The following is a 16,118-nucleotide window of genomic DNA, read 5'->3' as shown; positions in this document are numbered from 1 at the left end:
TACCTAAAAGAAGGCTGTAGCGGGACAGGTGTTGGTCTCTTCTGTCAAGTAACTAGTCACAGGATGAGAGGAAATGGCATCAAATTGCGCCAGGGAAGTCTTAAACTGGATATAAGGAAAAATTTCCTCACCTAAAGGGCTGTTATGCGTTGAGGCAGGCTGCACAGGGAAGTGTTGAGTCATCATCCCTGGAGGTATTTAAAAGATGGGTAGGTGTGGCACTAAGGGATGTGGTTTAGTGGTGGACTGCTGGTAGTAGGTTAATGGGTGGACTCAATGATCGTAGGGGTCTTTTCCAACCTAAAGAATTCTGTGATTCTATGGTTTTATATGAAACAAAGAGCTTAATACCTACCAAGAGATCTAGAATCATCTGTTTATACCTGTAAGCAAACAACTAATTGCCTAAAGCAGACACTTTCAAGTAAGATAATTGTAGCAAGAATCTCCAAAACACTGCCTTTCAGGAAGAAATTCTAGTTTAAGTTGCATGTTAAAATGGTGAATGGGAAAGAGCACTTTAAAACTTTTTTTTTTTAGATATTTTTGGAATAGCCTAATCTATGGATAATTTGGGTTTAGGACAGTTTATCACATAAATTATGAAAGCATCTTTTTTACTATATCTTTCTAATTTAGCCCTTAAAAATTCTGTAGCATTATCTGCTATGTATCAAATATTTAATTTGCACAAGTACACCGTTTACTTTCTAAAACCTACCAATGTGGCCAGCACCAATGGTGTAAGTCTTCCCAGAACCTGTCTGTCCATATGCAAACACTGTAGCATTGTATCCCTCAGTCAAAGACACTAGAAGAGGCTTAATGCAAGCAGTATAAACTTCTTCTTGGGTCGAGTTTTTGCCAAACACAAAATCAAAAGTGAAGACGCGGTCTTTCCCAATGATAATTTGCTGTGTATTTGGGACTACTCTCACACACATTTGGTGGTTATGAAGTACTTCTCTGGAAAGCAGAGGTCTGATTCGAACAGCAACTTTAACTGGGATCTCCTCCATGCCAGACTCCATCCCAGGGCACTACTCATATAGCCAACAAGAAATCCGTTACCACTCCTGTGTTCACCTCCTTCGCAGTTTTCTGTAACTAAGAAAAAAGTTTTCCACATTATATAATAAATAAGAATGCATTTCCTGCATTTTAAGTAGAAAATAAGCATTCCCTAAAGAATACATGAGCCCTGTTGCACTCGCGATATAAAAGTATCTATACTAACTGTTGAATCAATTCATAAATGAATTTTGCCCCTATTATTTTCCAAGATAGCAGACTTAACCCTAAGTCTGAAAGTTGACCGATTCTCTATTTGAACACAACGCAGCCATATGACGCAAAAAGATCATAAGAGCTTGTTAATAAACACTGCTGATAAAGCATATGCTTACAGTAAATCCTCTCACTTTCCTATTCATGCATTCATGCTGCATAGACAACATAAACCAAACATCTTTTCCTCCAAATGTTTTTATACACACACATTTTAAAAACTTCTTCCACTTACGCGACATTTGTAACTTGACAAGGACAGAGAACGCAGTTGTGTTGCCTACAAAGGTGTGATTTTAAATGTATCCAACTACTACACAGAAAGCACTCATTTTAATCTGCATCTTTAAGTACCTATGTAATTATTTTAAATTATATAGACATTAGCAACTGTGGTTCCTTACACTGCTCACAGCAATGCATTCATTCTTACAAAGCAAGCATGGTGCTCACAGCACAACTGTGAGCACCAACGAACAGCCTTTCTTTCATGAATATTCAAAAATTGTCACAGCTATTACCGGATCTTAATTTTCTTTTTTTTTTTTTGTAATTCTAAGAACCTTTCCAATGCAAGGGAAAGTTTGCAGAAGTTCCTGCTTGCTAAACTCCCATGCATTGTCCGTAAGAAAGCTGTACTACCACACTGGCAGAACTCATCAGCCAAGTCCCCAAAATTCCAAGTTTGTTGAAAATAAAACAGCTTTAAACAGCTGTTGCCTTGTGGTTGCAAAGAGAAGAGGTTTTGCATTTCATTTTATTCCATTTAATTCGAGAATCTGGCCATCCAGAGCTGACATACTATCTCAAAGCTGAAAAAAGAAAAGCCCCATTTTATTAACAGAGCAGAAGTAAAACAAATAAGCAAAGCACAAGACCGAAATCAGGCTCATATCATAAAGGACAGTGCGATCAGAAACAGCTACATAAACTTATTAATTACACACCCAAAACACAATTTGATTGATTTCAGATTTTATTTATCCAAGTGCATTATTTTTATCTCCTACCAAGCAGCGTTTTAAAGGGCTGACAACCCTCCCCCTCCCTTTCTATATAGAAAAACAAAACGAGCCACAGGGGAAAGGAGAGAAGCATGGAATAGCTTGAGTTGGAAGGGACCTTAAAGAGCACCCAGTTCCAACTCCCTGCCATGGGCAGGGACACCTCCCACTGGATCAGGCTGCCCAAGGGCCCATCCAAACTGGCCTTGAACACCTCCAGGGATGGGGCAGCCACAGCTTCCCTGGGCAACCTGTTCCAATGCTTCTCCACTCTCATCGTTAAGAAATTCCTCCCAACGTCCAGTCTAAATCTGCCCCTCTCCAGTTTATGCCCACTGGCCGCCGTTCTATCACCACAAGCCTTTGTCAACAGCCCCTCTCAAGCTTTCCTGTAGCCCCTTCAAGCACTGGAAGGTCGCTATAAGGTCCCCTCGGAGCATTCTCTTCTCCAAGCTGAACAACCCCAACTCTCTCAGCCTGTCCTCGTATGGGAAGCGCTCCAGCCCTCTGATCATCCTTGTAGCCTCCTCTGGACCCGTTCCGGCAGCTCCATCTACCTCATGCTGGGGATTCCAGAAGGGGACACAATACTCCAGGTGGGGTGAATCCTAGACGCCATCCCACACAGGAACGCGGCTCCACCTCTCTCTCGGCAGCTGCCCGCTGTCCCGCAGAGCCCCCCTCCCCACTTCGTTCTCCGTATCACGAACTGCACTTTTAACCAAACCTGGTCGAACGCCGGGACAGCGCCCTGGGCCGGCGGATCTGCGCCCGCCCCGGTGTTTACGGGCGCCCTCGCTTAGCAACGTCCACAACTCCCCGGCGGGCGCCCCGCCGGCACGGCGCCCCCAGCGGCCGGGAGGTGGGGACGGCGCTGCTACAGCGCCCCCTATGGGCGGGCGGAGTGCCCGCCCCCACCTACAGTTCACCCACCCGCGTTTGCTGATACCACACACGCCGGCAGGAGACATAGGATCATGGAACAGTTTGGGATGGAAGGGACCTTAAAGATCATCCAGTTCCAACCCCCCTGCCATGGGCAGGGACACCTCCCACCAGACCAGGCTGCCCAAGGCCCCATCCAACCTGGCCTTGAACACCTCCAGGGATGGGGCAGCCACACCTTCCCTGGGCAACCTGTGCCAGAGCCCCACCACTCTCATGGTGAAGAAATTCCTCCTTATGTCTAGTCTAAATCTGCCCCTCTCCAGTTTACACCCATTGCCCCATATCCTATCTCCACAAGCTCCCTCCCCAGCCTTCCTGTAGCCCTTTCAGGTACTGGAAGGTCACACTATAAGGTCTCCTCTGAGCCTTCTCTTCTCCAGGCTGAACAACCCCAACTTTCTCAGCCTGTCCTTGTATGGAAGGTGCTCCATCTCTCCGATCATCTTTGTAGCCCTTCTCTGGACCCATTCCAACAGCTCCATATCTTTCTTATGTTGAGGATTCCAGAACTGGACACAATACTCCAGAGGAGGTCTCACAAGAGAAGAACAGAGGGGCAGAATCACTTCCCTTGACCTGCTGGCCACACTTCTTTTGCTGCTGCCCAGATATGGTTGGTCTTCTGGGCTGCGAGCACACATTGCTGTCTCATACCTAACTTCTCATTGACCAGCACCCCCAAGTCCTTCTCTGCAGGGCTGCTCTCAATCACATCATCCCCCATCCTGTATTGAAACCACAGATTGACTTGACCCAGGTGTCCGACCTTACACTGGGCCTTGTTGAACCTCATGAGGTTCTCACACACCCGTTTCTCCCATCTGTCCAAGTCCCTCTGGATCACATCCTGTCCTTCTGGTATAACAACTACACCACTCAGCTTAGTGTCATCTGCAGACTTGCTGAGGGTGCACTCAATCTCACTGTCAATATCATTGATGATATTGTCTGGACATTGAGCCATTGACCAGTACTCCTTGAATACGACCATGCAACCAGTTTCTTATCCAACAAACAGTCCACCCATCAAACCCAACTCTCTCCAATTTAGAGAGAAGGATGTTGTGGGAGACCATGGCAAAGGCTTTGCTGTTGTACAGATAGATCACATCTGTTGGTTTACCTGCATCCACTGCTGCGGTTACCCCATCATAGAAAGCCACTAAGTTGGTCATACAGGACTTGCCCCTGGTGAAGCCGTGCTGACTGCCATTAATCACCTCCCTGCCCTCCACTTGCTTTAGTATGTCTTCTAGGAGGATCTGTTCCATGATCTTCCCAGGCACAGAGGTGAGGCTGACACAGTCCATGCGGTTTTAGGCATGGTTTATTGAATGAATGTGATGATCAGTGTGAGGGAAGGTGTGACAAGGTATCTGTAGGCATGGTACAGCTACCTGGGGGGGTGGGTTCAGACACACGCAAATGCATGCATGGAGCCCGAAGAAGGAGTGATGAACTAATAATCATTCCAGCCACGGCGAGTGAAGGATTCCAAGAAAAAAAAAAAAAAAAAAAAAAAAGAGCAAGGTGTTAATACATCATCAGAAAAGGAGCATTTGGTTTAGCCAGTTCCAATCAGCGTATGACAAACTACTGTATGAAAAGAATTACTTCAATTAGAAAGATAAAGTATCAGTAGAAGAGCTATCCAGCTGTATTTAGTAATATATACACCGCACTCGGTGGAACGGAATATCTTTCATCTCTTCCCTATGATCCCTGGCATAGTCCCAGAGATAATAATCGAGTAAAACGGCATTGATCTTCTCACGCATGTCCTGACCCTTCTTCTCATAGAGCTCCAGCAGATGCTTACAGATCAACGCACAGCACCAAACAGAACAGCCACGAATCTCCACCTCCTCTCTATCTCCAGACTTGAAAACTGTTTCTATGAGACACAAAAGACAGTAATCCAATTACATTCAAGAAACAGAAGTCCCAAGACAGCCTGAATTTGCTTCCTTTACCCCCCCACTCCCCAACATTTACTCTACCATGGGACTCTAGTCTTCGTGACTTACGCTACAACTGCTAAGAATGTGACTACACATTTTCAATGACTGCACCACATGCGCTTACAGGTTTACCTCCCATTCAATTACAATGGCATCCTGCATTCTAAGAGAGTGGTTTAAGAAAGAATTTGGGTAATACTGCACGTTACATCACTATTTCACGTATAGTTTCTCCCAGGATAACTCTAAAATTTAAAAATTAAAATAAAAGGAAACAAGAGAACACTAAAAAATATAAAATAAAAAATGTAACAGCACCCATTTGTTTGAATTACTAGGATTATTGAAGAAGACACATTGAGACATTTAATGTATAGAGATGTATACAGACACACACCCATTCTATTAAGATCCATGGATGATTGCATTCATCTGTTTATCTTGCGATGTAGTTTTAAAATTGCATTAGTAGCAGTTCTACCTCTAAATACAGACATTTTACAGTGAAAAGTGATTGATCTATGTTTTTTTTCACTGAATTTCATAGTTAATAAGTACTGGAAATCTAAAAAAACATGCTTAAAAAGAAGACTCCAGTCTTACAAAATTAACTTCTAAAGCAAACTTTTTTTTAATGGATGCTTATAATACTACTGTGCTTGCCACTAGCAGTTCAGCACAAAGACAAATCCCTATGCCTTTACATCATCTTTGATGTAAAATAAAGACATTATTACTTCTTTTTATCTAGACCTCAAAAATCACAACTAAACTCATGCTGAAAAGTGGTTTTGGCCATGGCAGCCCTTGAGAAGCTTGAGGAAAACTGGCTTAAGAGTCTTTTTAATCCATCCCCTATCAATGTTTAATCCAAAGAACAGTTAGATCTTTATAAAAATATAACCTTAAGATTCTCATTCAAGATAACTATCAGAAAGTTCCTTCCTGTTATTATCTCATCACTATGTAAGAAGCCCTTGCTCCCTGAAGCACATAGACAAAACATCACAATTTAAAAGTAGCTTTAGCCTATGATATCAAGGGATAAGATAACTTGACATTAGTAAGGGAGAAACAAACCTGCACGTAGTTTCTTCATTAGTTCTTCAGAATACTTCATTGCTTTTAAGTGAACGAGAACTTGAGGAATTCTGTAGTCAGCAAATATTGTCAGACTGGAAATGTCATTAAAAGAGCCATGTCCTTTGCCTTCTAACACACTCCATGTATCAGCCACAAGTATTTGTGCCCGTTTGTAGAAAGACACTTTTTTTTTCTGACGGAAATAATTTACAAATTATTTAAGTGCCTGAAACTTCAATAAATACAGCAAAAGACAAGTGCAGAGAGACAAGTAAGAGTTACATTGTTCTATGAACCAGAAACTACTATTTGGTTAAGCAAACATACTTGTTAATTAAAACAGAATAAAAGTGCAACGCTCTTAAACATCTTAAAATCTAAACAATACTGAACCACAAACAAGCATCATACGGAATGCTCATAAACAAAAGGAAATAAAATAAAAACATAGTAGAAGTCATTGCCATGGAATAAAAGTTGTTTAGATTCTACTTGGATCTCAGAACATATTAATGCTGGATTACTACCTCTTGGCAAACACTGGAGTCCATTAATTCTTTCAGGGACCCTAGAGTCCATCTAACCTTTTATTTCGAGGAGAAGACTGTAAAAGGCACATATTGGATTAGACAATTAAAACATTCCATTTATCAATTTATCCAAAATGTTAATAAAATAAAATTCTAGTGAAAACTTCAATAAATGCTCCTGTGTTGTGTAGTGTCTCCTGGCTAAAGAGGAGAGAGGAAAATTAATTCCAGTAGAAGATGTTTTCACAAATATGAGATCTTCTTAGATACGATGCATGTTTTTTATTTTCTCATAAATATTTTTGCTTGTACTAGTCATGCAAAGATTTACATGATTTTATGACTACTCACAAGAGGAAAACTAAAGCTGTGCTACAATCTGGATACTGTCAGGGTTTTCACTCTATGATGAACACAATGTGTGAATGTAAATCTGCATCTTTAAGAGAGAATGTACTAGTGGGTTAGGTTTTCTTCCTTCCTCAATACCTAGATGAGATTTTCCAACCTTTGACCATGTGTGCTGTACAACAGTATGTATCTGGAATGGTTAATCTGAAATACAAGTAGATAGAGATTTGACTTACTTCCAGTTTTCTGCTGCCACCTTCAAAACACCACAATTTACCAAAGGCATTTTTTTAAGCTAATTTAATTTTACTTTATTACCAAGACACCACTATCCCTGAGAGCAAAGAGTATTTTTGTCATTAAATGCTATTCTCTGAAAACACTGAGAACAAGATGTCCAACAACTTTTGCAGACATCCAGAAAACTCCTCCTTTCCCTGTGCTTCATTCTCTTACAGAACACACACAGTTTTGTACGTTAAGTAATAAAACACCACTTGAAACATCGCAACAGGAGATAATTTATAACTAGTAAATAATTAATGGACCAAACCCCATCATAGCCCCTACCACCCCAAAGATAAGGAAACCAAGGTCATTGCTCTTTTACAGCACTAACATTTTTCCAGTATAGCAGAGAGCCGATTGTCGTGGTGCTGGACCACACCATTTTCCAAGGGCAGAGAAAGGAAGAATTCAAATGGAACTTTTCAACTCATGCTGCAATTTAATTTGGAAGAAAGATACTGTCTGGCAATTGTCATTGAGTAGATGAATTTATAATTTCATTCTTTCTGTTATTGTTAATTTTTATCCTGGATAAAGCCTCTGAAGTTTATGTAAAATTCTGCATATGAAAAAGACTAACAAGCATTTCTAGTAAATTTCTCCACTGTTCTTTTCAACAGAAAGCAAGGAAAGCATTAGGTGGATGATACTGTGTCTCAAAGACAGTATCATCTGTCCAAAAATGGAACATATTGCCAGATAGCAATATAACTGCATTTCTTTTCCTTTTTTTTTTTTTTTCTGCAACACCCTCCCTTTCCAGGAAAAGGGACCACATAGGACACTTGTGTCTCCTCTCCACTACAATATCAGTAATATCAAGAGACATAACTAATTATGACCTAGTGATAAGAAAAATGGTGTATTGCATTGGCAAAGAGCAAAATATGACATCACAGACAGTAAAAAAAGCAACAAAGATTAGGAGGATGAATGAGAATTTTACATTTGCATCCCAGAGTCCAGAGGGAACTGTCCGATATAGTTGCCAAGCCACTCTCCACGATATTTGAAAAGTCACGGCTGTCAGGAGAAGTCTCTGGTGACTGGAAGAAGGCCAACGTTGTACCCATTTCTAAAAAGGGTACAAAAGATGACGCTGGGAATTACAGACCTGTCAACCTCACCTCTGTGCCTGGGAAGAGTATGGAACAGATCCTCCTAGAAGACACGCTAAAGCATGTGGAGGGCAGGGAGGTGATTAATGGCAGTCAGCACGGCTTCACCAGGGGCAAGTCCTGTATGACCAACTTAGTGGCTTTCTATGATGAGGTAACCACAGCAGTGGACGCAGGAAAACCAACAGATGTGATCTATCTGTACTACAGCAAAGCCTTTGCCATGGTCTCCCACAACATCCTTCTCTCTAAATTGGAGAGAGATGGATTTGATGGGTGGACTGTTCATTGGATAAGAAACTGGTCACATGGTCGCATTCAAAGACATGTCTCAAAGTCCAGATGGAGATCTGTGATGAGTGGTGTCCTTCAGGGGTCCATACTGGGACCAGTGCTGTTTAATATCTTCATCAATGATATAGACAGCAAGATCAAGTGTACCCTCAGCAAGTTTGCAGATGACACTAAGCTGAGTGGTGCAGCTGCCACACCAGACAGACAGGATGTAATCCAGAGGGACCTGGACAGGATGGAAAAGTGGGCCTGTGAGAACCTCATGAGGTTCAACAAGGCCCAGTGTAAGGTCGGACACCTGGGTCGAGTCAATCTGTGGTTTCAATACAGGATGGGGGATGATGTGATTGAGAGCAGCCCTGCAGAGAAGGACACAAGGGTGCTGCTGGATGAAAAGCTCGACATGAGCCAGCAATGTACACTCACAGCCCAGAAGGCCAACTATGTCCTGGGCTGCATCAAAAGAAGCGTGGCCAGCAGGTCAAGGGAGGTAATTCTGCCCCTCCATTCCTCTCTTGTGAGACCCCACCTGGAGTATTGTGTCCAGTAGGAATCTCAACATAAAAAGGATATGTAACTGTTGGAACAGGTCCAGAGGAGGCATACAAAAATGATCAGATGGCTGGATTAGAGAGCTGAGAGAGCTGGGGTTGTTCAGCCTGGATAAGACAAGGCTCCGAGGGGATCTTAACGTTACCTTCCTTACTACCTGAAGGGGTCCTATAGGAAAGCTGGGAAGAATCTTTTTACAAAGGCTTGTAGTGATAGAAGAGGGGAGAATGGTTATAAATTGGAGACTTAGACTAGACATAAGGAAGAATTTCTTCACTATGAGAGAGGTGAGGCACAGGCACAGGCTGTCCAGGGAAGCTGTGGCTGTCCCATCCCTGGAGGTCTTCAAGGCCAGGTTGGATGGGGCCTTGGGCAGTTTGACCTAGTGGGAGGTGTTCCTGCCCATTGCAGGGGGCATGGAAATAGATGATCTTTAAGGTCCTTTCCAATTCAAGCTATTCTATGATTCTATGATTTACAACCTCGGTCACAGGTAATAGGAAATAAAAGACTAACAGATAGAAAATCAATAACTGGAAGCTCAGAAAGGACTCCACTGTGCCTAAGTCAGAATATCAAAATCCTGATACGTGAGTATGACATGGTCTAATATTCAAACTTCTGTCAGGACTCATATTTAGCACAGTGTCTAAATATGAACCATTCACCTTGGGGACAAAAGCTTTACAGATTTTTACTTTACTGAAGGCAACACCTTATCGGTCAGAGCTCAGCGCGCTGCAATAGAAACTATGATGATATTGTGATTCGTGTCACCTCACGCTAAGTGATAACATTGATTTACTGATTGATTGATTACACAAGTAGAGTGTAATTTAGGTCCAAAGATTACTTAGAAAGAACTTCTGGGTTTTTTTGTGTAAACATATTTTACTTTATAGCAGGAGACAAAGGTAATTAAATACATGCCATTTACTAAAGAGTAGATCTAAGTGATATCAATAGGTCTAATGGTCCAGTGACTGTTGTTCCAGGAAGTTACCTTAGAAAAACTGTATGAATTATTAGTATAGGCTGCACCGCCACTAGTATAACGTCTTTTGGACATAACGATGTAACAGCTGAATACTGCTGCAGGTGGAACTGAGCACTGGAACAGCTACATATGTCACTGATGCTAAGTAAGGATCATGCCTGTATAGGCAAAACCACACACACAGCAAATAGTAGATAGTCTCCATTTACTTCCCATCGGTTTCTTTCAGGAAAACTGTTCAAAAAGGTTCAATATACTGTCAACCCTACCAAGAGGATGGGTTAATTCTGGCCTGTAGTTATTTGTGCAACTCCAGTTGCGTCAACAACAGATACAGTAAGGATTCCCAGTAGTTGTACCTTTTCACAGCTCTACCACAATTTCATTTCCTTCATTAGCTGTGGAGATCCTTAAAGATAAAAGAAGAAAGAGAGAAAGGGAGAGGGAAGTCCTGGAGCAATTCAAGAGGTGGGGGAAAAGAAAGAGGAGGGGGGAAAAAGATCCTCATTTTTCAGGTAAAACTTGTATCAAATATTATGCTTTTGTAAGGAATACAAAAGAGTTGTGATCTAATTGGGAACTTGGAGTGTATCAAAATAAATTACAATAAAGAAGACGACCAACACAGCACATGAAAAAACTAGCTCTCCTCTAACAAAAATGGTGACTCTTCTCATTAGAAATACATTCCTAGTTAAAAGACTTCAGGACAATCAAGATTCTTTTACTGTTAATAAATTGTGTGATCTTGTTTTCAAAGGTTTAGACTGACAGAGAAATGAAATCTCATTAATTTTACTCCAGCTTAAGAAAAAAGCATACTTTAGTTCAAAAGAATTATTTAAAAAACCTTCTTCCCTATCTGTGTGATTCACAGTAATTTACAAGATCAACTGCTTCAAAGACTGATTTTCTTTTCATTATACAGAAGGGATATATTTACTGAGTTAAGGCAAAAATATTAAAATAATTTAGTAATTTTCCTTCTTATTTCCCTTGAATTTTACTTTTGAATTCAGCGAGTTTCAGAGAAACATTTCTTTTCACCTTCCATTTCCTGGATTAAAAACCTCAACAATTCATAAGTTTATGAACTGTCTCAGTAAAATGTACACAGGCAACCTAAGAGTTATCTTTTAAAGCCACAGTCACTGAGGAGTAAATACTTAGCAAAAGAAATACAATGTTAAAGCCATCTTACCTCAAATACAGCTTCATCTCTGTAAGAAGGAAAATTATCCAGTACCAGACGTAGTAGTTTCTGAGCACTTTTCCCACTCATTTTCACACAGGTGAGGAAAGAGCCTCCAAACTTCTCTAACAGAATGGTTCCGCTTTCATTCAGCACCCGATGTCTTTCTTCAATCAAAGGTATGGGCACCTCGGTGTCAGAGCGAAACACATGCCGAATTTGGTCGAGTGTCATGGTGGCAAAATATGATGCACTTGTAATCGGTATTCCTTCAGAAAAGTATAAAAATAAGATCTTTAGGCTATCACAACATATCACAGAATAGAATCACAGAATGGTGTGGGTTGGAAGAGACCTTAAAGGTCATTTAGTTCCAACCCCCCCGCCATGGGCATGGGCATCTACCACTATCCTACAACCTGTTGTAGTGGCCCACTACAGATGAGAGCACTTACCTGGCAAGATCTACAGAGTCTACAAACTCCTAAAACCAACTGAGCGTTCAGCAACAAGAGCACTCACATAACTGCTTAAAATTAAATTTGGGTTTGCACACAGTGCTTCCTGCTACAAGTAACAATTTCCAACATGCAACCATGGAAACTTTCTTAATTTTTATACATAGTTTTTCCCAACTGCTCAAGTCTTTACCCGTTGTGTGTGGCCTTTTCATTGCACACTGGCAAACACATTTAGTATACAGTTATTACAGTCAGCACAGGCCCGTTTTCCCCTAGTTCTTAATCAGAGAATCACAGAATCATGGTATCATGGAATAGTTTGGGTTGGAAGAGACCTTAAAGATCACCTAGTTCCAACCCCTCTGCCATGGGCAGGGACACCTCCCACTAGATCAGGTTTAGTCAACTTGTGCAGTTACAAAACATATCTTAACACAAGCCTTCCCTTAAGTTACATAAAAAAGTAATTAGGAATTTAATTAAAATTTCCATCCATACCCACAAACAGATTTTTTTTTTCTTTTTTCTGATGCTAGCAACAAGAGTGAGTGCTAAAATGCTGGGTGTGGAGGCGTGTGGGTTATCAGACTCGCAGAAGCTGCTCTGGCACTAGGCTGGTCCAGAGGATCCTCGGTGTAAGCCTGGCTTTCTCATTCACCACAGAAACACACGATTCATGTTAAGAACACGGGTGAAATAAGAGAAGTCACAAAAAACTGATAACAGATACTGTTGAGGGAATGGCCTTGGGCTGCACCAGGGAAGGTTCAGATTCGACATGAGGAAAAATTTCTCGACAGAAGGGGTTGTCAAGCACTGGCAGGGGCTGCCCAGGGAGGTGACTGGTCTCTGTAACTGGAGGGGTTTAAGAGGCAGGTAGATGAAGTGCTTCGGGATACGATTTAGTAGCGGACAAGTACGGTTGGATTTGATGATCTTGGAGGTCTTTTCCAACCTGCGATTCTTAAATTCTTTTTAGTGGGAAAGAGACAACCCAGTGCGAGGGCCACAAGTTGTGCGTCGCCCACCCGAGGCGCCCCCGGCGCACCGCCCGCTCCCCGCCGCGCCCCTCACCGTCGTCCAGGGCCCTGTTGACGGCGGCGCAGAGGGACCAATACCCGCTGTAGGTTTTCCCCTTGTACTTGACCAGGTATTTGCGGTCCTCGTGCTCGGACCAGAAGGAGAAGTTGAGGGTGTCCACCAGGAACACCCAGTCTACCGCTTCCTCGCCGGCGCTCCTGGGGTTCAGCTCGTGGAGGCTCTTCCACCCCGCCAGCCCGAACTCCGCCGCCGAGGCTTTGTCGAACAAACTCTCCGCCACCCGTCGCGCCCCGTCCTCGTCCACGAAGACATCTTTGCTATTCCCGGCGATAAACTTGGCCGATTCCAACGGGGACAGTAACACCTCCATGCCCGGCAGCTCTTCCGCGACTAAGAAAAAGGCGCCCCGCCGAGGAACAGACGGACCGCCCCAGACCGCGCACGGGAAGCGCCGCCCTCGCTACGCCCGTCCCATTTCACGGTTCCCACGCTCCGCCCCGCGATGCCGCCGTCGCGCACTTGCGCGGGGTGGAGCGTGCGGGCGGCTTACTGCAGCGGGGCGGGGGCTCTGTTCGGTTTAAGACGAAGAAAACTCGTTCCGTCTAACTAATTGCGTTTCTCCCGCCCCCTTGAAAGTTAAACCAGGTCCCTCCTAGACCGTATTTTCTTTCACAAAGTTGATACGAAAACTGCCGATAAATAAAACTGCAAAACTCGTTTGGGAGTTTCAGAAAGCAAATATCCTTTATCAGGCCTGGACGGCACGCGGGAGCGATCTCCATCAATCATGTGCAACGACACAAAGGCTGGTTACAGACTAGACATCAGGAGGAATTTCTTCACCATGAGGGTGGTGAGGCACTGGCACAGGTTGCCCAGGGAAGCTGTGGGTGCTCCATCGCAGGAGGTGCTCAAGGCCAGGCTGGGTGGGGCCTTGGGCAGCCTGATCCAGTGGCACGTCCCTGCGCATCGCGAGGGGCATGGAAATAGGTGATCTTTAAGGTCCCTTTCAACCCAAACTGTTCTATGAATATATTTCCCTCTCACATGCATATGATGTGTGAAAGCAGACAAGGAGGGGCTGGGAGCGTTTGTTAGACCTTGGAGTTCGCCTTGAAGACCTTGGAAGTTGATAACGAAGGAGCCAGCTAGCAGAAGTTTACTGATAAGTGGGCATTGGAACACAGAAAGCTGGTGGCATTTGGTTCAGGAGTTTGAAAACCGCCAGAAGAGACTGAGTTTGCACAAAGTTCAAAAGAAAATATTCATCCTGAAGAAGACTTCCTACTTCATCCCTAAGACCCCGGCCTACAACCGTCAGGAGGCACTACGCAGGCGCAAGACTGAAGCGAACTCTCCAGAACTAATTATAACACAAAGCAGGGATAGGTAATAAATGTGTATTAGATGATTATGCATACCTCTATCTGTACACTATAAGTAGCCATTTGTTAAGCCATAAGGTGTGCGAGTTTGGGCAGAGCTATCTCTCTCGCACCCACTGGTGTAATAAACATACCTGCTTTATAACTCATTTTGGGTTATAGGGTTTGATTCCGCAAAACACTTTAAAAACTTTACTTTATAAACTTTCCCAGAAATCTTATGTTTTTTTTGCTTGAGAGGAGACCTTATCACTGTCTACAACTACCTGAAAGGAGGTTGTAGAGAGGTGGGCATTGATCTCTTCTTCCAGGTGACAGATGATAGGACAAGGGGGAATGGCCTCAAGCTGCCCAAAGGGAGGTTCAGACTGGGCATCAGGAAAAAAATTTTACCAAAAGGGTCATCAGGCACTGTCAGAAGCTGCCCAGGGAGCTGGTTGAGTCACCATCCCTGGAGGTGTTTAAAAGACAAGCAGACAATGTACATAAGGAAATGGTCTAGTGGCAGATAAGTACGGTTGGACTCAGAGGTCTTTTCCAGACTGGTAATTCTACGATTCAAATTTTGATATTATTATGAAACTTTGCAACAGTCAAAACTCTTCCTCAAAGCTGGCTCCAGCTCTGCCTGATCTGGCATTTGAGATAAGGAAACACCGCAAACAGAAATGATTACTGAAGACCTATCTATCCAGCACAGATCACATTTCATAAGACATTATCTTCTTCAAAGGATGGTGTCTGGGAAAACTGCTTGAAAGAAAACATGCCAACAGAGGGACATTCTGTTTAACTTTCGTAAAAGTATAGTTAGTTAGATGAAACCTAACTCTAGTTCAGCTTAAAAAAAATTCCACTTTCTCCAATAGTAACTACTTCTTGCATCAAATCCCACCACCTGGGGCACGTGCTCAGCTTCTTGGTAAGGAAGTTCTCTGAAAGATCCACTTTGTTCAAAAGGCAAAAATCCCCTAGTGGTGAGGCACTGCAAATTGCCTAGAGAAGTTGTGGATGCCCCACCCCTGGAGGTTTTCAGGGCCAGGTTGCCCGAGAGTTTAGACAGCCTGGGTGAGTGAAAAGTGTCCCTCTGTGTGGCAGCAGGGTTGGGGCTGGATGATCTTTAAGGTCCCTTCCAACTATAACTATTTTAAGTTGCTGCTGGTAAAGATTTCCTCCCAGTTTAAACCCAGACCATTGCCCACCCTTCTGCGTGTACACAAGTCAGAGGCACATATCAAAATCCAGTGCTTTAAGTTCACTTATATGGTACCCAGAATCTCTGCCTTGATGGCAGGCTTCTCTCTCTAACTTCGCTTCAGCCTTCCCCAAGCAAGTGCCAGTGTCATGGCTAAATTTTGCTACTGAGCCACCTACGGCACTCCTTCCCGCCAAAAAAGCAAGGTGGTAGCATTGTTTTTTCTTTAAAGGATTGATCCAGCCTTACACACATTCTCTCTTAGCTCTTCACCTTTCCAATTAAATGTTAAGAGTAGCTGCTTGCTAGGATAGGAATTACACTGCAGCATTTAAAAAGTGAAATGTTCCACCACCCAAGGGAAAAAAAGCCCACAAGCAAGTACAAGAACCCACTCTTAGTCTGGACACATCATAACTGTATGTGCAACA

General features: G+C 43.0%; 2 protein-coding genes across 3 annotated transcripts in view; both read right to left on the bottom strand.

Moving 5' to 3' along the window:
• KIF27 (kinesin family member 27) overlaps positions 1–3,151 on the bottom strand; it is a 33,021-nt gene extending 29,870 nt beyond the window's left edge. For both annotated transcript variants that reach the window (XM_054055103.1, XM_054055104.1), the window contains exons 1-2: positions 3,019–3,151; positions 722–1,107 (exon numbers count right to left, since the gene is read on the bottom strand). In XM_054055103.1, the coding sequence (XP_053911078.1) occupies positions 722–1,031 (310 nt within the window). In that variant the 5' untranslated portion in view covers positions 1,032–1,107; positions 3,019–3,151. The remainder of the gene's footprint in view (positions 1–721; positions 1,108–3,018) is intronic.
• A 1,400-nt stretch (positions 3,152–4,551) lies between these two features.
• QNG1 (Q-nucleotide N-glycosylase 1) lies at positions 4,552–13,571 on the bottom strand. The gene is made up of 4 exons (XM_054055424.1): positions 13,141–13,571; positions 11,615–11,874; positions 6,281–6,476; positions 4,552–5,133 (listed from the first exon to the last, which is right to left on the bottom strand). Exons 1-4 carry the CDS (start codon positions 13,475–13,477, stop codon positions 4,901–4,903), a joined length of 1,026 nt encoding a protein of 341 aa, XP_053911399.1. The 5' UTR covers positions 13,478–13,571; the 3' UTR covers positions 4,552–4,900.
• Between the last annotated feature and the right edge of the window lie 2,547 nt (positions 13,572–16,118).

Source organism: Cuculus canorus, chromosome Z (genome assembly GCF_017976375.1).
Source record: "Cuculus canorus isolate bCucCan1 chromosome Z, bCucCan1.pri, whole genome shotgun sequence".
NCBI lineage: Eukaryota > Metazoa > Chordata > Aves > Cuculiformes > Cuculidae > Cuculus > Cuculus canorus.
The sequence above is the reverse complement of the archived record's forward strand: the minus strand, read 5'-3'. Positions and strand labels throughout refer to the sequence as shown.